This window comes from Acaromyces ingoldii (assembly GCF_003144295.1).
Source record: "Acaromyces ingoldii strain MCA 4198 unplaced genomic scaffold FA10scaffold_8, whole genome shotgun sequence".
NCBI lineage: Eukaryota > Fungi > Basidiomycota > Exobasidiomycetes > Exobasidiales > Cryptobasidiaceae > Acaromyces > Acaromyces ingoldii.
In genome coordinates this window covers 729,063-750,354 of record NW_020290254.1, presented here as the reverse complement: position 1 = coordinate 750,354, position 21,292 = coordinate 729,063, and the positions used below count along the sequence as shown (strand labels likewise).

The 21,292-nt window shown below is 62.3% G+C and overlaps 10 protein-coding genes across 10 annotated transcripts; 6 read left to right on the top strand and 4 right to left on the bottom strand.

Moving 5' to 3' along the window:
* Positions 1-548: 548 nt before the first annotated feature.
* FA10DRAFT_276554 (A cutinase-like protein from cryptococcus Sp) lies at positions 549-1,454 on the bottom strand (the record flags this gene model as incomplete). Its single annotated transcript, XM_025523324.1, has 4 exons — positions 549-704; positions 742-1,026; positions 1,098-1,308; positions 1,393-1,454. 4 exons carry the CDS (start codon positions 1,452-1,454, stop codon positions 549-551), a joined length of 714 nt encoding a protein of 237 aa, XP_025374428.1.
* A 927-nt stretch (positions 1,455-2,381) lies between these two features.
* On the bottom strand, positions 2,382-4,341 carry FA10DRAFT_289299 (MFS general substrate transporter; the record flags this gene model as incomplete). Its single annotated transcript, XM_025524276.1, has 10 exons — positions 2,382-2,596; positions 2,660-2,683; positions 2,740-2,833; positions 2,896-2,993; positions 3,063-3,332; positions 3,397-3,562; positions 3,627-3,978; positions 4,032-4,102; positions 4,174-4,195; positions 4,259-4,341. The coding sequence occupies 10 exons, from the start codon at positions 4,339-4,341 to the stop codon at positions 2,382-2,384; spliced, it is 1,395 nt and encodes a 464-aa protein (XP_025374427.1).
* Positions 4,342-4,947: 606 nt separating this feature from the next.
* Positions 4,948-6,745, bottom strand: FA10DRAFT_289298 (cytochrome P450; the record flags this gene model as incomplete). Its single annotated transcript, XM_025524275.1, has 4 exons — positions 4,948-5,139; positions 5,213-6,128; positions 6,199-6,451; positions 6,517-6,745. The coding sequence occupies 4 exons, from the start codon at positions 6,743-6,745 to the stop codon at positions 4,948-4,950; spliced, it is 1,590 nt and encodes a 529-aa protein (XP_025374426.1).
* A 761-nt stretch (positions 6,746-7,506) lies between these two features.
* FA10DRAFT_234948 (choline dehydrogenase) lies at positions 7,507-9,699 on the top strand (the record flags this gene model as incomplete). Its single annotated transcript, XM_025519011.1, has 7 exons — positions 7,507-7,622; positions 7,688-7,881; positions 7,940-8,007; positions 8,065-8,138; positions 8,199-8,351; positions 8,432-9,004; positions 9,075-9,699. 7 exons carry the CDS (start codon positions 7,507-7,509, stop codon positions 9,697-9,699), a joined length of 1,803 nt encoding a protein of 600 aa, XP_025374425.1.
* A 33-nt stretch (positions 9,700-9,732) lies between these two features.
* On the bottom strand, positions 9,733-11,655 carry FA10DRAFT_269812 (putative homogentisate 1,2-dioxygenase). The gene is made up of 4 exons (XM_025522887.1): positions 11,392-11,655; positions 10,857-11,303; positions 9,982-10,789; positions 9,733-9,916 (listed from the first exon to the last, which is right to left on the bottom strand). The coding sequence occupies exons 1-4, from the start codon at positions 11,408-11,410 to the stop codon at positions 9,832-9,834; spliced, it is 1,359 nt and encodes a 452-aa protein (XP_025374424.1). The 5' UTR covers positions 11,411-11,655; the 3' UTR covers positions 9,733-9,831.
* On the top strand, positions 11,656-13,501 carry FA10DRAFT_256574 (putative cytochrome P450 monooxygenase/Phenylacetate hydroxylase). The gene is made up of 2 exons (XM_025519811.1): positions 11,656-11,892; positions 11,959-13,501. The coding sequence occupies exons 1-2, from the start codon at positions 11,725-11,727 to the stop codon at positions 13,384-13,386; spliced, it is 1,596 nt and encodes a 531-aa protein (XP_025374423.1). The 5' UTR covers positions 11,656-11,724; the 3' UTR covers positions 13,387-13,501.
* Positions 13,502-13,658: 157 nt separating this feature from the next.
* Positions 13,659-15,213, top strand: FA10DRAFT_234990 (Fumarylacetoacetase; the record flags this gene model as incomplete). Its single annotated transcript, XM_025519014.1, has 5 exons — positions 13,659-13,885; positions 13,918-14,199; positions 14,252-14,571; positions 14,635-14,805; positions 14,867-15,213. 5 exons carry the CDS (start codon positions 13,659-13,661, stop codon positions 15,211-15,213), a joined length of 1,347 nt encoding a protein of 448 aa, XP_025374422.1.
* Positions 15,214-15,298: 85 nt separating this feature from the next.
* Positions 15,299-17,801, top strand: FA10DRAFT_304618 (hypothetical protein). Its single transcript, XM_025525374.1, has one exon. It carries the CDS (start codon positions 15,415-15,417, stop codon positions 17,776-17,778), a length of 2,364 nt encoding a protein of 787 aa, XP_025374421.1. The 5' UTR covers positions 15,299-15,414; the 3' UTR covers positions 17,779-17,801.
* Positions 17,802-18,218: 417 nt separating this feature from the next.
* On the top strand, positions 18,219-19,803 carry FA10DRAFT_269809 (MFS general substrate transporter). The gene has a single exon (XM_025522886.1). It carries the CDS (start codon positions 18,358-18,360, stop codon positions 19,768-19,770), a length of 1,413 nt encoding a protein of 470 aa, XP_025374420.1. The 5' UTR covers positions 18,219-18,357; the 3' UTR covers positions 19,771-19,803.
* Positions 19,804-20,272: 469 nt separating this feature from the next.
* Positions 20,273-21,218, top strand: FA10DRAFT_269808 (hypothetical protein). The gene is made up of 3 exons (XM_025522885.1): positions 20,273-20,593; positions 20,672-20,790; positions 20,889-21,218. Exons 1-3 carry the CDS (start codon positions 20,514-20,516, stop codon positions 21,122-21,124), a joined length of 435 nt encoding a protein of 144 aa, XP_025374419.1. The 5' UTR covers positions 20,273-20,513; the 3' UTR covers positions 21,125-21,218.
* The last annotated feature ends 74 nt before the right edge of the window (positions 21,219-21,292 follow it).

Here is a 21,292-nt window from a genome sequence, read left to right as displayed (position 1 = left end):
GAGCTGAGCGAGCATGTGGTCGGTTGGACCCTGCTCAGGTTCGCATGGAGGCACCGCCGAGTCATAGCGAGTCAGTAGTAGGCTTGCTCAGCCTCTGAAAATTTTGTCACATTACATCTTGGCCGTCAAAGACACGCATTCAACGAGCGACAACTAGTCTATGGCCTTGGCTGAGCCCGATTTCGCTGCTCTCTGCCGTCTCCGCCTCCCCGTGGGTGTCAATGAAGTTGTCGGCCACACGAGAAATGGGAGAAAATGTGGCTCGCTCGTTGATAAGAAGGGCCCTTTGAAGCTCAGTCCCTGTGTACCACACTATGCCTCGGGCAAAAAGGTCTGCGTCCGCACTTCGGCGATTCGTCCTTGACCTTCTTGGTTGCAGCCCAGTATCAAGGACGAATTAAACTGAGCATGATTCCATACACAGGGAGAACGGTGTTCTGATGGCCGCAACAGATGCAACGTCAGACGCGCTGAGTGCCGAGAAGGGATACCAATGACATTGCAGTAACGACAGTGCTGCTGCCCCAAAAGAGAAGAAGAGGGGCCCATTACTTGAGCTTGGAAATGGCAAAGTTGGCGCCCAGCGTCTGCGTGGGCGAGTCGTTGGGGTACTGGAGGTGCTGCGAGGTGATGCCAGACCCGTCGGTGGTGTCGCAAACGCCGTCGCCCTGGTTGCAAAGATCCAACACGGTCAGCAGATGCGTCTTCCCACTCCGTGCACGTCCACGTTCAGACACTCACCTTGATGCAGATGTCGAGGGTCTTGCTGACCCAGTTGGAGGGAATGCCGGCGCTGCCAGCGGCTGAGATTCCGTTGACGTTCTTGGTCGTGTCGCCGCCGTTGTTGTCCACGTTGCAAGCCAGCCCGGCCTTGTGCAGAGGGTCGCCGATCAGAATGACACCGCGGACAGCATTGAATGCAGCGCCCGTCAGCTTCGACATGGCGTTGACCGTGGCCGCTGCGCCCTGGCTGTAGCCCTCGAGGATGTAGCAGGTGTTGGTGTTGGCGTTGACGTGGTTGACAATCTAGTTGGGCGACGTTTTGTCAGCAACTAAAGGCACAAACAAGAGAGAGGAGCAGAGCAGGACAGACTCACGTCGGTTGTGGCCTGGGAGCTGTCCTGGTTGTAGCCAGCAGGGTAGACGGTGTCGTAGCGGGAGCCGCCGGTGACCTGCTGCATGATGCGCTGGTTCATCGTCGTGAAGCCGCGAGATTCACCCTGGGCTTCACCCGTCCCGCGGGTGTCGATGATGGTGTAGCTGGTGCAGGCGGCGCCCGTCGACGTCGGTGCGGCCGACGAGGACGTGCTGGTCGTAGTCGGGAAGCCCGGTGGGGTGTAGCCAGGCGGCCTGTAGCCGGGCGGGCTGTAGGTAGGCCGGCTGTAGCTATACTGCGGAGAAGCATTGGCGAGGCCAATGGCTGCGAGGACGAGCAGGGGGGTGAAGGCAAACATGAGGACGTGACGTGCTTAGGAATGGGTTGGGCGAAGCGGGGCGGGTCTACGGAAGCACACCGTCGCCCTTTTTGAGGGCGATTGAAGGCCGTGGCATCTCGGGTTCTGCTTCGGTGCATGGTGGGGTCCAACGTGCAGTACAGTACACAATCAGCGATTCTAGGTCCAACAGGTACAAAATAGAAGCTTGATTTGCAAGTTTCATCTGCAGATTCGCTTTGCCGTCTTCGCCACGTCCTCTGCCAGTCTTCTTTTTGGGACTCGGCGGATTTTTCTGAGACTATCACTGTTAGCGTGCGAATGTCAGCAAATCTGCTTCTGTCTGTCTTCCCGGGTGGGGTTCGTGGACACATTAAGCGGATATTCGATAGTTCGACCTCGCCGTTGGTCCTGATTATCTCGACTGCTTCGTGCTGGTGCTAGAATAGAAATAGTAGTGTTGTCGGCATTGCCGAGTGGTCCAGACCGATGCTAATAGCTCCACGGACGCATGAAAGAGAAGGAGGGAAAATGGTGCCTCTATCTCGGCCGTATGTTCACGCAATCGGCACGGTGGGCGCATTGGGAGAAGAAGGCTACGTCTCTCCAATGGGACGATCTCGCTACGCTCTACATCTAGCTTAGACCCCCGTTATTATCTGACGGACGTGCTGATCAAGCGAACAAAGAAGTTTGACCTGCTTAAAAGCAAGGCGCACCTATTAAATGCGATAGAATTACTGTACCGTACCACCGCTAAGGAGTAAAGTGTCCCCCCGATTGGGGTTCAGCAGGCCCCAGAACCGGAGCAAGGCACGGACACTGTGCGTCTGCATCTAGACGAGCAGCGGCTTCCAGCAGTGCACGGATGTGCAACCGGCGCAGGGACCTCACTTTTTTTTCAATTAAAAGCAGAGCAATATACGGGAATGGATCATCTATGAGCCGTTAGGCATCGACCATTGTCATCGGCGAGCCGGCTGGCGTTTGTGAAGGGCATCTAGCCTCCTGGCGATCCTGCGCAAGGATCTGCTTGGTGGCAAAGGGCGAGCGGTCGCGCAGCGCAGCGCCGTAGCGGACGAGGAGGAAGGGAAACAGGGCCAGAGCGGCGGCGAGGAAGCCCAGGAGCGTGGACGCCCACCTGTACGTCAGCTTCTGGTACACTGTGGGCTTTCCTACATCAGTGAAAGAGTCATTTGAGGGCGAATAGGAGCTGGAAGACTCACTGTCGGTTGCAAACAACGGGAAGGCTGCGAGCGCGAGGAATTCAGAGAGGAAGAATGCGACAAGAGGCAAAGAGGCTCACCAGTGGCAAAGATGTTTCGAAGGAAGCTCTGGGCGGCAAGTGCCGACGACGTGTACAGGCCGTAGCACTCGGACAAGTACATGAAGATGCATGCCTGCGTGGCCGGCCAGTCAGCCGGGTGAGGGACTCAAGCAGAGGAGTGCAACGGCAGCTCACGTAGACCAAGAAGAGCCCAGCCATGATGCAAGCCGTGGCAATCTGGGGCACGATCCACGGAACGTGCGGCAGGCCAGTCCACGCATAGAAGAAGAGGCCTGCTCTCCCCGGGCACAGTCAGCGTTGACATGTGAGACAAAAGAGACAAGAGGGAGGAGGGAACTCACTAGCCGCAAAGGCTACTGCACCCACGCACGCCTCGCCTAGCCTCGTCTCGGGCGTGCTGCCGGCCAGGCGCTTGGAACGGTGGACATAGACGAGGTGAATGGCGAAGCCAATCAGGGCGCCAATGGCCAGGCCCACGAAGCTGGGCCCCTGTGCGATGCCGTACTGCGCAAAGACGAGGGGCACCGACTCGAGAAAGAGATAAAGTGTGCCCCAGGCAAACGAGATCCAGAGCGAGAGGCAGAATACGATGGGCTCCGTTGCCAGGAGCACTGCGTCGCCGTCAGCGACTGATCTCTCGAGAAGAGAGGAAAGTCCATTCTCGCTCACACTCACATAAGGGTCTGACGAGCGACGTCGAGAGCGACGCCTTGACCTTCCTGGCCATGCCAGCCAGCGTGGACCGTTCGCTCGGCTGCCCCTTTCTCTGCCTGGCCGAGAGCAGCGTCTCGCGGTTAAAGGTCAGGAAGACCAGCGCAGCCGAAGGGACCGATGAGATGAGCTGCCGCCAGCATAGACCCCAATCAGCACATTGCAGCGATGCAAAAGAAGTAAGCAAGACTGACCAAAGTCCAGTGGATCCACCGCCAGCTGACGCCGCCGCCGATCCAGCTGAAAAAGATGGGGCCGATGGGCGTGCCAAAGAGGGCAGAGAGGGAAAAGAAGGCCATGGGCACCTCGCGCTGCCCGCGCGTCCAGATGTCCGACAGGGTGCCTCCCACCATCGTGGCACCCACAGAGCCGGCAGCACCACAGAGGAAGCGCGCGACGAGCACCGTCTCGATGTTTCGCGCAAGGGCGACGGGGAGGAAGAAGAGAAAGAAGAAGCCATAGGCGATGATGTAGACGGGCCTGCGACCGACCGACTCCGCGAGGGGCGCCAGAAAGAGGGGAAAGATGGCCACGGCCAGTGTGTAGCTGCTGCACAGTCAGCTGGGCTCTGGCTTGCTCTCATCATACAGTGCACTCACAAGGAAAGACCAGACACGACAAGGAGGCGTGACGTGTGCAGATCGATGACCATGGCGTCGATGCCGAGCGACTAGAGTCGCTTGTCAGTGTCTCTCCCTGGCTCTAAATAGGAATTTTCTATCAACAGCGAACGGTCCTCACATAGGCAGCGACAGCGACGGAGCTGCTCCGCGTCAGCTTCAGGCCCTGGCATTTGACATTGGTATGGTAAGGGCTGGTGACTCACCTCAGACTTGACATGTAGCTCGAAGTGAGGGTGATGGCCCACTTTCTGGCCTGCGACCAGTCCTGCGGATTGTCGCCTTCCATGTTGTTTGACGACAGGTATTCGACATGTCAAGCCACGAAGAAAGGAGGCGGCAGTCGTCGTTTATTATAAGGAAGCGGCTCTCTGCTCGGCCTTCGGACAACTCTCCACCTCTCGCGATCACGGTCGGAACCCCGAGTGGCAAAGGGCGCTAAAATGGAACTCCACTGGACCGATTGCAAATCGGGGTGGTGGATGGCGGTGAGTCACACAATGGTGCTTCCTCTACCCGGAGCGCTGCTGCATCAGGGCAGATACGCGCAGACACACCGCTTGCTTGACACCTGCTGTGACGAGGTGGCGATATGGGAAGAGAGCAGCTCTGCATGGCCCTTGCACACCAGGCTGGCTCGGCTCGGCGTGGCATGGTTGCAGTGCACTTTATGCCTGCAGCCATTGTGCTAGCATCTTGCTCTTTGGGCCATCACACTGCCACGCTATAGCCAAGGACCTTTTGGCAAGCGTAATGATCCCTGACCTGCCTTTCTCTGCGCAGGAGTCACAGTCACTATTCTCGAGACCGATCAACGTGGTTGACCAGTCGCAGACACACGGCTTTATTCGGGCAGGAAAGAGAGCAATAAGAAAACTACGAGCCCAATTCACAGTCAGAGTGGCACCACGCGCAGGGGCAGCTGGAAGCCTGGCTGGCCCTCGACGACGGGCCGCTGGATGGGCGTGTTTCTGGCGCCGATGTCGGCGTCGTCCACAGCTGGCGCGAGGCGAAAGTGCGCGACGACGTGTGCGACGATGGCGCGCAGCTCGATGCAGGCCAGCCTGGCGCCCAGGCAGTTGCGCGGCTGCCGTTGGCCGGGAGTCAGAAACACTGCATAGAGTCTCTATCGAGGAAGGGAAAGAGGAGGCCTGACTCACCCCGGCAGAAAAGGTCAGCGCGGCGGGCGCTTCGGGCCCGCGATCGAGCCAGCGCTCGGGGCGAAACTGGCGCGCATCGGCGCCCCAGACGTGCTCGGCGATGTGGTACTCGTGGATGGGCACGAGGACAATGTCGCCCTGCTGGACGGCGATGCGGTCGAGCCAGGTGCCGTCGCGGGCCTGCACGGGCGACGAGAGGGGCACAACGGTGTCCTCGCGCGCCACACGCTGCATGAGCGCAGCAACGGCATGCATGCGCAGCGCCTCGCTGACGACGGCCTCGAGATAGGGCAGCGCAGCGAGGGCAGCGACGTCGTGCTCCCAGCCGCCAGCCTTCCTGTCGTCGAAGAGCTCGCGCCGCAGCTTGTCCTGGACGCGCGTGTGGCGGGCCAACGAGAGCAGGGCCCAGGCGGCCGACATCGCCACCGTGTCGTGGCCGCCAATGACGAGGGAGGTGACCATGCCGACGACGTCTGTGCCCTGGGGCAAATTTCCGCCAAGGATGAGCGACAGCACGTGGGTGCCGCCCTCGCACTCGCCCTCACCCTCGGAGCGGCCCTTGCAGACGAGCTCGCGGGCCACCTCGGTCACTTCGCAGTACGCAGCGTCAAAGTCGAGCTGCTCCTGCACCCGGAACAGGCGGCCCAGCGCGACGACGAGCCCGCCGAGTGGGGATATGCGCAGCAGCGCATAGGGCGAGCCGCTGAAGAGGAGGCGCCAGCAGCGGCAGAGGGCCGTGCCCAGCTTCGTCGAGCCGCGCTGCAGGCCGTCGAAGCGGTGGGCAAAGGCGACGCGGCCGAGGATGTCGAGCGTCAGCAGCTCGAGCTCCGCCTGCACGTCGATCGTCGTCGCAGTCGTCGAGACTCCGGCAGCCTTGTCCTTCCAGCGCTGCACGAGTACGCCGCAGAGATCCGCGCTTCCGGCCAGTCGGCAGAGGGAATCACGTCAGCGGGACACCGATGCATTGCAGAAAGGAACTGTCTCACATGACGGGGTAGTGGCCCGCCGTCTCGCCCTCGCCGAACGCGGGCCGCAGGACCCGGCGCTGGCGGCGGTGCTCGTCGCCGACGGAGATGGCCAAGCCGCCCCCAAAGGCGAGCCTGCGCAGCCACAGCTCCGATGCCGGCACCTCAAAGGCGGGCGAGGTGAGGACGTGGCGCAGGCCAGCCGTGTCGACGAGGCAGAGGGCCTGCGCAAAGAAGGGCAGCTGTGCCGTCCAGACGCGGCCGTACTCTTGCGCTTCGAGAGAGCAACACGTGCCGTCAGCATCGCACCTTGCGACTGAGAGGAAGGGGACTACCTACTTAAGTCAGAAATGACGTCGGTGTGCTTGTTCTCGGCCATCCGGGCCATGTCGAGGGCACCGTAGAGCCAGTGCCGGCTGGGCGGGCCCGGCAGCCTGCGCAGTGGGCTCGAGCTGGCGCCGACCAGGTGCCAGGCCCAGTGCCGGGGCCAGTGCCATCGCAGAAAGAGGAGGAGTGCGACGACGAGGCCGCCTACTGCGCCGATGAGAAGACTGCTCTGCATGGCCATGGGCACAGCTGTGGTGTGCTGTCAGAGGAGGAGGAGCACGCTTCGATGAGGGCACGCTTCGATGAGGGCACGCTTCGATGAGCAGAGAGGCGGCCGCTCCCCTAAGCCAGCGCGCGGCGGGGGCTCACGCGTTGCCTGCCGGCACGCACCGCCGCTCCATCGCGAGGCGCGGGCCCTGAATCATCTGCGCTTGCGGCATCACCACGGCCGGCATTCTCTCATCAACAAAAGCGCGCGCGAGTGTCCTTACTGGGGGGGGCCTCTTTTTTTGAACGGCAGTAAACTCAGCACTCCACTCGCTGGTGTTGCTTGCAGTGAGCACACTCGTAGCTGTCGGTCGGCTAAACGCACTCGTTGGTGTGTTGCTTGCAGTAGTACTAGTGGCGTCTGCCATTCTGTGAATCTGTCAAATAAGCATGCATACATGCACGCTGGGGTCACCAGACTAGATTCAAGTGCGCGGTTTTGCCGAGGTGCGCAACTAGTAGTAAGATGCAGCAGCATGGTGGGCCCGGACAGCCAGGTTCTGCCGTCTTCGCGTTCCCTTTTGCGGGGAAGGTGCATAGAGCGAGCGTGAGCAATTAAACTCTTGGAGTAAGGATCAGCGCCAGCCTTGCCGTGGGCAAGCCGTAGCGAAGCTGATGTGGGACACGGGTGAGGATTGAGGAGGAGTTGACGAGACTGTATAAAGCAGCCAGGTCATCACTGTGTGCGACGCTCCCACCAAGACCCCATACCACACCGGAAGAAAGAGATCAACCATGGCCGAGACATTCGACTACATCGTCGTGGGAGGCGGCACAGCAGGGCCCGTGGCTGCGCGCCGGCTGGCAGAGTACTTTCCCACGAGCAGCGTCCTCCTCGTCGAGGCCGGCACGTCGTGAGTAGGCTACCAGAAAGGGAGGCAGAGAGGGAGTGCAGACGACTGACATGGCCGCACAGGCACGAGAACGTGCTCCACTCGACAATGGCCATGGGCTGGGAGGGCCTGCACCACAGCGACTGGGACTGGCGCTACACGTCGCAGCCCATGAAGCACGCCAACGAGCGCCAGATCCACCTGCCCCGCGGCAAGATCCTCGGCGGCAGCTCGGCGCTCAACGGCACCCTCATGATCCGCGGTGTCCAGGAGGACTGTGCGTGGCTGGCTGGCTGTCCTGTGTGATGGAGAAGCTTGAGCTGACTTGCAAAAAGACGACCGTTTGGCGCGCATGGGAATCGAGGGGTGGTCGTGGGACGAGGTGCTGCCCTTCTTCAAGCAGGTGGGTGTCGTCCTCAACCCGCAAAGGAAGAGGTGAAGCTAAAGTAATACCACGCAGTCCGAGACCTTCCACCCGTCTGACGGCATGAAGGGCGACCCAGCCGTCCATGGGACGACGGGCGAGCTCCACACGTGAGTGTTCTCTGCTCCCTCCCTTGTTGTGCTCTGCTGACTCACCGCGATCGCGCCCAGCTCGCACCACCCGCTGGCACCCATCAGCGAGCGCGTCGTCGACAGCTTCCTCGGCTCTGGTTTGTCGTGGAAGGAGGACATGTTCTCCCAGGGCGAGAGCGAGGGCGTGGGACACGTGCCCCGCACCGTCCACAACGGCGTCCGCACGTCCGGGTGAGTGTGTGTTGATGTAAGGGCAGTTTCAACAAGTGGGCTAATGGCAATGGCGATGGCGATGGCGATGGCGACGAAAGGGCCGACTTTGTCACGGGCGACGGCGTGCCGCGCAACCTGACAGTCCGACTGGGCCACCAGTGCACGCGCATCGTCTCGCGCGAGGGCGGCAGCGATGGCCTGCGCGTCGCCACGGGCGTCGAGCTGCGCTCCAACACGACGGGCGCGCCCTCGGTCGTGAATGCATCCAAGGAGGTCGTCGTCTCGTGCGGCTCCTACAACTCGCCGCAGCTGCTCATGCTCAGCGGCATCGGCGACCGCGCCCAGCTGGCGCGCTTCAACATCGCCTGCGTGCGCGACCTCGGCGGCGTGGGCCAGCACCTGGGCGACCACATCATCGTCTTCAACTTCTTCCATGTCAACACGCCCCAGCTGACCAACGACCACCTCCTCTACGACGAGGGCGCCTTTGACCGGGCCGTGTCGCAGTACATGGGCGACAGGTCGGGTGTGCTGGGCAGCCTTCCCTTTGGTGCCTTTGTCTTTAAGCGCCTCGACGACGAGCTCAAGGACGACCCCGAGTGGCGCGCGGCCCTGGCGCAGAGCGGAGGCGCGGACCCCATGGGTGCGACCAACGGCACGCCCCATGTCGAGTGGGTCGCTCCCTTCTCTATGCTAGCTTTCCCGACTGCAAAACTAAACACTCTTCTCTCTCTCTCGCAGATACTTTTGGACCGAGTGCTACGGTGGCGGGCCGCAGCACGTGGACCAGCCGGGCCACGGCGAGTCTGCGTTTGCGCTCATCACGCTCCTCTTCAACCCGCGCTCGCGCGGCTCCGTGACGCTGCAGGGCCGCAACCCGCTCTTCCCGCCGCGCATCGACCACAACTACCTGGCCGAGCCGCTGGACGTGGTGATGCTCGCCGAGGCGTGCCGCTTTGGTGCCGACGTCGTCGCAAACGGCCGCGGCACGCGCGACGTCGTGGCAGGGCCCTGGCCCGCCTCGCGCACCTTGCCCACCGACCGCGAGGGCTGGAAGGCGTACGTGCGCGAGCAGGCCGGCACCTGCTACCACCCCGCCGGCACGTGCGCCATGGGCCCCACGCCCGAGCCGAGCGAGACGCTGCCGAAGGGTTCCGTCGACGATGCACGACTCAAGGTGCATGGCTTTGCCAACCTGCGCGTCGCCGACGTCTCGGTGCTCCCCCTCGTCCACAGCGGCCACACGCAGGCGCCAGCCTACATGATTGGCGAAAAGGCAGCCTTTATGATCGCCGAGGACGCCAAGGCCGCTGGGGCCGCAGACCACCCTGCGCACAGCGCGTTTGAGCACCCCGCGCAGCTGTAGCAGGGGCGCTTGCAAAGCAGAGAATGTCCAGACTGATGTAGAAAGAGAATGGCAGCAAATGAGATCCTTGTCCAGGCTGATGTAGAGGGAGAGGCAGCAAATGAATTGAGATTTCATCTCAAGGGTTGTATCCTAAGGAGCAGGGCCAGGAGCGACAAAGTGCTTCTCGAGGCCCTGCCACGCCTTCCAGTAGTCCTGCTGCAGCTTGCCGCTCTCGCTGTGGTAGTCACTTAGTCAGCAGAAGGAAGAGCGATGTAACGGAGACAGCTGGAGGACACCCACCGGATGGCCCACTTGGTCGTCGCAAGCTGGTAGGCCGACTCAAACATGAAGCTCATGCTGCCCTCGCCCACTTTCACCGGCTTGAGTTCTGCCGTGCTCGCCTTTGCAAACGTGTCGGCGTCGGGCCCGTGGGCCGAGTTCATGTTGTGCAGCGAGGCACCCCCAGGCAGGAAGCCAGTCGCCTTGGCGTCGTAGGTGCCCACGATGTTGCCCATGAACTCGGACATGCAGTTGCGGTGGAAGTACGGCGGCCGGAACGTGTCCTCGGCGACGAGCCAGCGCGGCGGGAAGATGACAAAGTCGGCAATCGCCGTCCCCGCCGAGTCCGAGGGGCAGGTCAGCACGGTAAAGATGGACGGGTCCGGGTGGTCAAAGGAGATGGAGCCGATGGTGTTGAACTTGCGCAGGTCGTAGCGGTACGGCACATAGTTGCCCGAGTAGGCAACAACATCGTACGGCGAGTGCGCCTGGCGGTACTGAAATAAACCGCCGAGGAACTTGTTGACGACGAGGTGCTCCTCCTCGACGTCGTCGTCGTACGCCGCCACAGGGCTCTCAAAGTCCTTGGCGTTCGCCAGGCCGTTGGCGCCAATCGGCCCCAGCTCCGGCAGCTCAAAGTGGCCCTTGAACACCTCGCAGACGAAGCCGCGGCAGGCGCTGGCGGCAGCACCGGCAGCACCGGCAGCCGACTGGGCAGCGACGCCGTCGACGCTGAACTTGAGCCCACGCTGGACGACGCAGATGTGGAGCGGCGGCACGTGCAGCCTGCCAAACTCGGTCCTGACGAGCAGCTCGCCCGTGACGGGGACTGCAACAGCAGCGTGAGCCATCCCAGTCTGCACTTGAAGAGAAGAGGAGGAGGAGGGCGCACACACCAATGAGCATGTCGCCGTCGGAGTTGTAGAAGCTCTTGCGGTCCATGTTGCGGGTGAAGCTGTAGAAGTGGATGGCGAGGCCGTCCTTGACCTGGCTGTCGCCTGCGCCGCCGAGGGTCGAGAGGCCGTCGACAAAGTCGTGCTGCGCTTCGTCTGCGACGGCGAGGGGGTCCCAGCGCAGCTGCTGGGGAGTCGCCTCGATGCTTGGTGAGAAGGAGTGGAAGGAGGCGACGAGGCGCGGGTGCGCGTACGGTGCCATGGGCATGTGCTGCACCGAGGGGCGAATGCGGTACAGCCAGCTGCGCTGGTTCTTGTGTCTCGGCGCCGTGAAGGCCGTGCCGCTGACCTGCTCGGCGTAGAGGCCATGGGCAGGCCGCTGGGGAGCGTTGCCGCGCTTCGGAAGGCTTCCGGGCTCGGCCTCGGACTCAAAGTGGTTGCCAAACCCGTCTAGGCCGCGCTGTCAGCTTGCACTTTCTCTCTTTCTCCACTCTACAGCCACAGCAGCAGCAGCAGCAGCAGCAGCAGCAGCACTCACTCTGGTACTTGAGGTCCATCGTCGGTCGTAGCTGCGATGGGTGGCGAGGCGGACGAGTGCCGGGCGAACCTCCTATCGTCCCTTTTATCAAGAAGAGCGTGCGCACCGGACCAGCTGACGGTTTACCCGTCCGTCGTCCCCACTTTTGCCCTGCCCCGCTTTTTCTATTTTCTCGCGTCGGCCTTTTCCAAAGGATGGGTGGTTATAGATAAAGAATGCCCGGGACGGGGGTGAATTAGCCGACCAAGTTACCCCAGGTCCCCCTCGAGATATAAGGCCAGCTCGTCCTGTTTTCCCCCTCTTAGAAGGGTCAGACTCGACGACAAACAAGCCATGACTGCCGACTCCTACATTGCCTCCTTCAGCCCCAGCACGCTCACCGTGGCGCTGAGCGTGGGACTGGTGTGCCTGCTCCACTATGTGCGCTATGCTCGCGGCAAGATCCACCTGCCGGGGCCTGTTCCCCTGCCCATTGTGGGCAACCTGCTGAGTGTGGGCGAGGTGAGCTGTTTCTGCATGCTGCTGCTGTTATTGTGACAAGACTGATGAGAGAGAGACACGCTGCAGGACGCCGCCCAGACATACTACCACTGGTCCAAGACGTACGGACCCGTGTTCAGGGTCCTGCTGGGCGAGCGCGAGGTCGTCGTCGTCAACACGGCCGCCGCCGCCAAGGAGCTGTTCAACGACCAGGGCAGCGTCTACATCTCCCGTCCCCGCTTCCACAACTTCCACAACGTCGTCTCGTCGACGGCCGGCTTCACCATCGGCACGTCGCCGTGGGACGAGTCGTGCAAGCGCAAGCGCAAGGCCGCCGCCACGGCCCTCAACCGGCCTGCCGTGCAGTCGTATGTGCCCATCATGGACCGCGAGACGCTGTCGCTCGTCGACGACATCTACCACGACGGCGCAAAGGGCGACGGCGAGATCAACCCGTACGGCTACCTGCAGCGCTTTGCCCTCAACACATCCCTGGTCGTCAACTACGGCTCCCGGCTTGAAAAGGTCGGGGATGCGCTGCTGCGCGAGATCATCGAGGTCGAGACCGAGGTCGCCAATTTCCGCTCCGTCTCGGGCTCGGCGTCTGACTATGTGCCCCTGCTCCGGCTGCTCCCTTCGTTCCTGGGCGGCAGCAGCAACAGCGGCAAGGCGGCTGAGACGCGCCGGCGCAGAGACCGGTACATGAATGCGCTCCTCGACGACCTCAAGGAGCGCGTGGCAAGGGGCACCGACATTCCCTGCATCACGGGCAACATCATCAAGGACCCCGAGGCCAAGCTGACCGACCTCGAACTGAGCTCCATCTGCCTCTCGATGGTGTCTGCAGGGCTCGACACGCTCGCCAACACGTTCATCTGGAGCGTCGGCTACCTGGCCCAGCACCCCGAGTTCCAGGAGCGGGCGTATGCGGCCATCCGCGACGTCTACCACGGCGACATCCCCGACTCGACGCGCGAAGATGTCGAGTACATCACGGCGCTCCACAAGGAGTGCTCGCGCTTCTTTAGTGTGCTCAAGCTCTCGCTGCCGCGTGCCACGCTGGGCGAGTCCGAGTACCGGGGCGTGCGCATCCCCGACGGCACCACCGTCTTTCTCAATGCGTGGGCGATCCACCACGACGCAGAGCGGTACGGCGACTTTGACGTCTTCCGGCCCGAGCGCTTCCTCGAGGCGTCCGAGGCCAGCCAGCAGGCCCACTACTCGTTTGGCGCAGGCCGGCGCATGTGCGCAGGCGTGCACCTGGCCAACCGGGAGCTGTACGTGGCCTTTTGCAAGCTCATTCACTTTTTCAAGATTGAGCCGGGCACCGAGGCCTACGACATTGACCCGGCGACGGCGTGTGCCAACCCGCGCGGGCTGAGCTCGACGCCAAAGAGCTTCAAGGTCCGCTTCGTGCCCAGAAACAAGGCCACCATCGAGCAGTGGATCGACGAGGAAAAGAACCGGGCCGAGCTCAAGATGGCCGCCAGCATCTCGTCGAAGAAGACGTCCTGATCTGCGCCAGACCAGAGCTGCTGACAGCGGCGAATCCTCCATCTCATGCTTTCTTGTGGATATGTACAGTACATTCAGTAGTACTACAGCTAGGCACAGGAATCAATAATCTCTCTCCATCCCTTGCTTGTAGCAGCACAGCAGCTGTCCTTCATTGTTCTTGGGCCTGGCCAGAATAAATTCCGACGCCGCGGCTAAACCGCTCTCACCCCCTTTGCGCTGCTGCTTCTTCCGTCTTGATCTTGACAACAACAACGACGACGACGACGACGATGCACTGCTCGGTGCCGTACCCGGCCGACCACCCGTTCCCCATCGAGAACCTGCCCTACGGCGTGTTCTCGACGGCGCAGGATCCCGAGCCGAGGCCGGGCGTCGCGATTGGCGACTGCATCCTCGACCTGGCTGCCCTCACACGGACGCCCCTCTTTGCCGAGTCGCCCGTGCCCGCCCCCGTCTTTGCAGAGGTGCGTCGTGCTGGCTCTCGAGAAAGTGTATCGTCTTAGCTGAGAGGAGCGTCGGATAGGCAAGGAATCTGGACGCGTTCGTCGCACTCGAACGCAGCAGCTGGCGCGCCTTTCGCCGCTTCCTCCACGGCATCCTCAGCAGGGAGGAGCCGCTTGGCGATGATGTCCTTGTCCCACGCACCTCGCCGGAGACACAGATGCACATGCCCATCACCATCGGCGACTACACTGACTTTTATGCATCGTACGAGCACGCGTTCAACTGCGGCTCCCTCATCAGGGGCGCCGACAAGGCGATGCAGCCCAATTGGAGGCACCTCCCCGTCGCCTACCATGGCCGGGCGTCGTGAGTGGAGAGCTAAGTCGGCCTTTTGTTCCCTGCTGAGACTGTTCTGCAGATCCGTCGTGGTGAGCGGCACCGACTTCCATCGGCCCAGCGGCCAGATCCTCGCGAGCCCAGGCGACTCGCAGCCCATCTTTTCGCCCTGCAAACGCCTCGACTACGAGCTCGAGATGGGCTTTGTGAGTGGCTGTTTCTGCCTGTCTATTGGAGCGCAGGCACGGCTGACCTGGCACCACATGCAGATCTATGGGGGAAAGGCGACGCAACTGGGGCAGCGGCTCTCACCGCAGCAGGCGCAGGAGCACATCTTTGGCGTCGTGCTGCTGAATGACTGGTCCGCGCGCGACATTCAGACGTGGGAGTACGTCCCGTTGGGTGAGTATCCTCCTCTCTACCTCGTTCTCCCATGCGACTAGCCAGTTGAGTGTTGCGTTCCAGGCCCCTTTCTGAGCAAGAACTTCTGCACCACCATCTCGCCCTGGATCGTCTCGATGGACGCTCTCGAGCCATTCGGTGTCGGGCAGTACGCCCACGAGCCCGCGCTGCTGCCGTACCTCGAGCATGATGGAGGCGTCAACTATGACGTCGACCTCACCGTCGAGATCAAGGGTGCGTGCGCGCATATTGCCAGCACCGTAGCTCCCTTCGCTAACACTCTCTCAAACAACAGCCGACGACGACGAGTACCACGTCGTGTCCAGATCCTCGATGAAGCACATGTACTATACTCTCGGCCAGATGCTCGCGCACCACTCGACAACCGGCTGTTCCATGAGGCCCGGCGACCTGCTGGGCACGGGCACGCTGTCTGCGCCGCGGCCAGATGGCCTGGGAAGCCTGCTGGAGAAGAGCAAGCTGGGGAGGGAGCCGTTCGGCCTGGGCAGCCGCAAGGACATGACATTCCTGAGGGACGGCGACAGCGTGCGCCTGACCGGGTCCGCGCGCGGCAAGGGCTACACAATCGGCTTTGGCCACTGCGAGGGCACCTTGCTGCCTGCACTGCCGCTACTCGACTAGGTGTGCCGTCTAAGACCACGTGGCAGAATGAAATGTCATCTTTATTTTCTTCAGTTTTTTTTTTCTTCTTCTTCGTCGCCGGCCACGGGCCCCGCGCGCTACGTTGATTAAATTGTGGCAGCTGAGTTGACACGTCCTGCCCTCCCCGTTTTACCCTCCCCCTTTGTGTTCTCTCCGATTTAACCGAGCCGGCTGTCCGACATGGAGAGGCCGACGACGGCGACGACGGTGGAGCCTCGGCAGCGGATTCTCAAGGCGTGCGCATCGTGCTCGGCACGCAAGACCAAGTGCGATGGCCGCGAGGGCGGCTGCTCGTCGTGCGCCAAGCTCGGCCTCGAGTGCGTGTACGTGTCGTCGGGCAAGAAGCGGGGCCCGCCAAAGGGCTCGCCCGCGCGGGGAGGTCCGCCGCGCAAGAACAAGGCTCCGACACTGGCCCCGTCGTCGTCTTCGGCCTCGGTCTCGTCGCTGTTTGACCAGCTCGATGCCAAGCCGTGGGCGTCCGTCGGCGGAGGTGCGACCACATCCACGTCGCCGCCGTCGTCCAGCTCGACGTCGTACAGCTTGCAGCAGCAGCAGCAGCAGCAGCAGCAGCAGCCACATCCGCAGTCGCAACCGCATCTACAGTCGCATTCGCAATCGCAGCCGCTTCTTCAGCCACAGCAACAACAACTACAGTCACAGCTGTCTTTACCCGCCGGCGCCATCGAGGCCCTGCTGCTCGTCTATGAGACATTCATCCACCCGCACTGGCCCGTCGTCTACCTGCCTGCGCTCGGCTCGCTGCGGATCCTCGAGCAGCGGAGCCCGCTGCTGTTCGACGCCATCCTCACCATCTCGGCCGCCAACTCGTCGGACCCGAGCATGATGCGGCTCAGCGACGGCATGGTCGAGGCCGTGCGCCGGCGCATCCTCGACTGCCTCACCGACGCCGCCACGCTGAATCGCATCGAGGTGATCCAGTCGATGATCCTCATCTCCCTCGTCGACCTCGGCAGCGGCCGCTCGTCGATGGCCTACCAGTTTGGCGGCATGGCCTGCCGCATGGCCCTGGACATGAACCTGCACGTGCAGACGGCCCCGCCCAAGGACAAGTCCCGGCGCCGGCGTGGCCTCGATGAGCGTAGTGCGCCTGGCCGCGGCAGCAGCAGCAGCAGCAGCAGTCTTCGTGACGGTGGCAGCAGCAGCAGCAGCAGCAATCATCAGACGACGAGCAGCAGCCAGGAGGCGCGGCGGACCATGTGGGCCTGCTACGTCCTCGACAAGGTCCTCGCCGCCGTGCTGCAGCGGCCGCCGGCGATGCGCCAGCAGGACATCGACGTCGACAAGCCGTCGACGATGGAGCGCGACGAGGTGGACCTGCCCTGGCGCGCCGAGGGACTCGCACGGGTCCGCTTCCTGCACCCGCAGGCGTATGGCGCCATGGAGCACCTGCGCTCCCACGCCCTCTCGAGCTTCTCGGCCTGGTGCGACGTCATGGCCATCCTCGAGCGCATCCTCGACGACGTCTACCGGCCCCGCAGCCGGCGGCGTCGCCATGATCATCATCATCATCATCATCATCGTCATCAGCATCAGAGCTTCCATGGTCATGACCAGCACCAGCATCCCCTCGGCCACGACGAGCCGCCGCGCGACGACGAGGCAGCCGTCGCAAGGCTCGACGACGAGCTCCGCCGCTGGCGCCGTGGCCTGCCCGACCACCTGCAGTGGGGCGACGACGGCGCGGCCGAGGAGCACGTCGACGTCGGCCTCCAGGTGCTGACGCTGCGTGGATGGTACTATACATGCGTGCTGCTCCTCCACCGCCCGCGCCTGCCGCTCAGCCTCGACGAGTCCTGCTCCGACCTCGAGGCCATCGATGCGCTCCAGCAGCTCCGCGGCGCCACGCGCAGCAGCGGCAGTAGCGGGGGCAGCAACCACCTTCAGCGAGATCCCGCGTCGTCGCACCGCATGGCGAGCCCCGTCACGGGCGCCACCGAGGCTGCCACGTCCATCTGCGTCATCATGGAGGCCTACGAGGCCACGTTCAAGGTGCTCAAGTTCCCCGCCTCGTGGGTCTATCTCATCTTCCAGGCCGCCACCGTGCACGCGGGCCTGGCTGCTGCGGGCAACGCCGCGTCGCAGGAGGCCCGCCGCCGGCTGCAGCAGTGCATCGCCTGGCTCGAGCAGATCTCCCAGACGTGGCGCAGCGCCAGCCACCACGTCGAGACGCTCAACCGGCTCCTCGCCGTCGGCGCCCGCACGCGCACACGGCCGCCCTCGCCCGACGTCGCTGCGCCCACCTACGTCGGCGTCATTGACCCGCTGTTGGCCACTGCGGCCACCGCCAACGCTGCCAACACCCCCACCCCGCCCACGGGGGCCGCGGGGGCCGCCGGCGCCGCCGACGATGGCGCCGCCTCGTGGAACCTCTTTTGGAGCTCGATGCCGACGACGAGCGAGGATGCCAGTCTCTGGCAGGGCTTTTCCGATCTCTTTCCCCAGCAACAGCAGCAGCCGCAGCAGCAACCGCCGCCGCCGCCTCAACCACAGAGGCAGCAGCCGCCGTTGCAAATTGTATCCTAGTTTCCCTCTATCCATCCAGTCACCCATCTTTGCCATTTAGTGCCATTGAGAGAGTGTCGTGTCCCAGACAGACAGTTGTCGTGACAAAGAGGGAATGACACGCAGCAGCCTTTGTCAGAATGGATGCTTGTTGAGTTCGAATTTGCTGCAGCGAGATGCGCATCTCAGACTCTGCAGTTGCAGTGCCGCCGCCGCCAATGCCGCACACAGCCGCAGGCACGTCCCGCGCGCGCAGATCCACGCACCACCACGCACCCATCTCACGCTTGCGGCAAAAAGATTGCCTGCCAAGGGGGATTAAAGTCGGCTGGCAACCGGTGGCTTGCAGCATGCAGCAGCAGCAGCAGCAGCAGCAGCGACACGGCGATTCGATTCAACTCGGGGATTTTTTTGTTTTCTTATTTTTTGAGCTGTTTCATCTCTCTTTTTTTTTTTATCAGATGGAGGGAAGTAAAGAAAAAAGACCGTGGCTCGCACAATTCGGCGGATGAAGTTTCTTCTCCATGGCGAGCGAGGGGAAGAGCGCCCTTTATAAGGGCATGGCTTCGTCTATGCTTCTCGAGCCATCATCAGGGCAGCATGTCGCAGTCGTCGCACCAGGAGGACAAGTCGATCCAGGAGGAGAAGCTGCCCCAGGAGGGAAAGGCGCACCAGGAGGAGGAGGAGGAGGAAGTGGGGGAGCGTGAGCACCGTCCGATCGGCCACTTCCACTTTCGCTCCGTCGCCTTTCAGATCCTCGTCGTCTCGGCCACGGCCTTTTGCACCATTGGCTCCTTCAATGCGCTCCAGGGCCTAGGTGGTGCGGGCCAGGAGTCGCCGTACGTGGCCAATGCCGCCACGTCGCTCAACTTTGGCCTGCTCGGCGTCGTCTGCCTCTTTGGCGGGCCCATCGTCGCCATCCTCGGCCCACGGTGGTCGCTGGCCATCGGCACCATGGGCGACCCCCTCTTTGGTGCCGCCGTGTACTGCAACACGCGCTACGGCACCCAGTGGTTCCTCGTCTTTGCCGCCGTCCTTCGCGGCATCGCCTCGGGCCACTTTTGGTGCGCAGAGGGATCACTCATCATTGGCTACCCGCGCGCCCAGCACCGCGGCAGGTCCATCACCACCTGGGTCTTTTTCAAGGAGCTCGGCGGCATCGTCTCGTCGTCCATCTACCTGGGTCTGTCGGCCAAGGACAACAAGGCCGGGCACTTTGGCTACAGCGTCTACTACGTCACCATTGCCATCATGTGCGCTGGCCTGCCCATTGCCCTGCTCCTCTCGCCCACCAACAAAGTCCGCCACGCCGACGGCACGCCCCTCGACACGAGCTCGCCCGCCATCAAGCGCGGCACCTGGCGCGAAGAGTACGCGCGCCTGCTCCGGCTCCTCTCGCGGCGCGACGTGGCCCTGATCCTCCCCTTTGCGCTGTACGCCTACTTCTACTACTCGTTTGCCCACACCTACAACACCCGCCACTTTTCCGTCCGCGGCCGCTCGCTCGTCTCGCTCCTGACCGAGATCTCGTCGGTGCTCGGCTCGCTGCTGGTGGCCTGCTTTGTGGACCGCCGCCGCCAGATGCGGGGCATCGGCCTCGTCACGGCCTTTGTCCTCGTCATCTGCGCCGCCTTCTGGGCCTACTTCGCCTGGGCTGCGCTCGCGCCCCCTGCCAAGCGCCTTGACTGGAGCGACCCGGACTTTGCCAGGTACGCCATGTCCATCGTCCTCGTCTTTCTCTCGCAGCAGAGCGCCCAGACGTACCTCTACTGGGTCGCAGCCCACCTCTCGGACTCGCTCGACGACGTCTTCCACCTCGCCGGCGCCGTGCGCGGCATCGAGTCGCTGGGCCAGTGCATCGCCTACGGCATCAACGCCAGCAAGACGTCGCCGATTGTGTCGGTGGCCATGAACCTGGCCCTGTATGCCGTCGGCGCCGTGTGCCTCGTCGTGCTCCTCGTGGACAAGTCGCGGGCAAAACAGGCTGGCGCTTCTTCAGCTGCATCAATGTAATTTCAGTAGAAGCAAAAGACGCAAAAACATGACAGTAGTGCTTTACGGGCTGCCCGAGCTGTAGAAAATAAGGCTAGACGGTGTGATGTGATGGAGTGCATCGTGCTGCACTCGCCAAGCGGTGTTATCTTTTTCCAGAGCCGTGCGTCGAGTGGACATTGACCACCGGCGACTAAATGCGGCTAAAGTGCGCTTTCTCTCAGCTTGCCAAGCGGCTGCTTGGGTTGATCAATCACTTTCCAGCTCTAAAAAGCCTGCACAAGTAATAATGGGTTCTCATCCACGCGTCTTCCGACTTCCAGGTAATAATGATAGGGGCGAACCCACAAGGCTAATTTATCATTTGTTTGTGTTCGGTTCGGCATTTTTCGAAGTCGATGGACTCCCATTTCTGTATGCAAGGTCGGCTTCCTGCGCCAGAGTTTTCTACGAGCTAAAGTGTGTTGCTTTTCATAGAAGCCTGTGCCCATTCGCCCTGGACTTATTTATTTTGATCGACGCGGAAAGAGTGGCTGGCTGGCGGTGGGCCCTTGGCGGAACAGCGCGGCGCCCCCGTCAAGGGCGGTTGTGTGGCATGGCTCAGCCCAGGAGTACTAGTAGTAGTAGTAGTGGAAAGTAAAAAAGTGCCCGAAGCACACCCAGGCTAGGCTAGGGTCCCATATCTCCAGTACGTCCCTCTCCCGCTTCTCGACCTGCTTCCACCTCCTCCCCTCCCCCCTCCTCCACTGAAACGTTGCGTTGCGATGAGGTGCTCGCTCCTCCTCATTGCCGTGGCCCTCTGCCTGCTCGCCTCGCTGGTCCAGGCCGAAGGCTGCTTCTACGAGTGAGTGCACTGCAAGACAGAGAGAGAGAGGGAGAGCAGGAGCAGAGCGCGGCTGATGTGCGCGACCATGTGACACAGCGACCAAGTCTGCTGCAAGTGCGCCCCCAAGAGCGGCAGCACCAAGTCCGTCTACTCGTGCGCCGACAACAGCACCTGCCCGCTTGGCTGCACCGAGGCTGACGACGACAAGTGTCATGGTGAGTAGGGGAATGGCGACCGGACAGCCCCCCTCCGATGACGCGGTTCAAAGCAGCTCGTCGTCGCGACTGATTGCTAACATCGATCAAACCCACAGGCTCGCCGCAGAGCGATTCGCTGAGCCGCAAGACGGACACGACAGCGTCGCACAAGAAGCACACGAAGCACAAGCACGGCGAGGAGAAGCCAGATGCGCACAAGCACAAGGGCCAGTCGCAGCAGAAAAAGCCCGGCCAGGGCGAGCCGCCCGTGACGTCGCACCTCAACGGCGGCAAGGCCAAGAAACCTCTCGACGGCAAGGCCAAGGGACCCCTCGATGGTCTCTTTCCTTGAATTTGACCCATCCTCACGCTTGCGTGCGCAAGAATAGTAGCCATCAGCTCACAATCAAGGACATTCATCCACTTAATACCATGCATTCTCCCTCCTGAACCGCCTCGCGACCCGTCACCCATGACAAAAAATGACAGAAACAGCAAGTCCACTCGGAAAAACAGACCT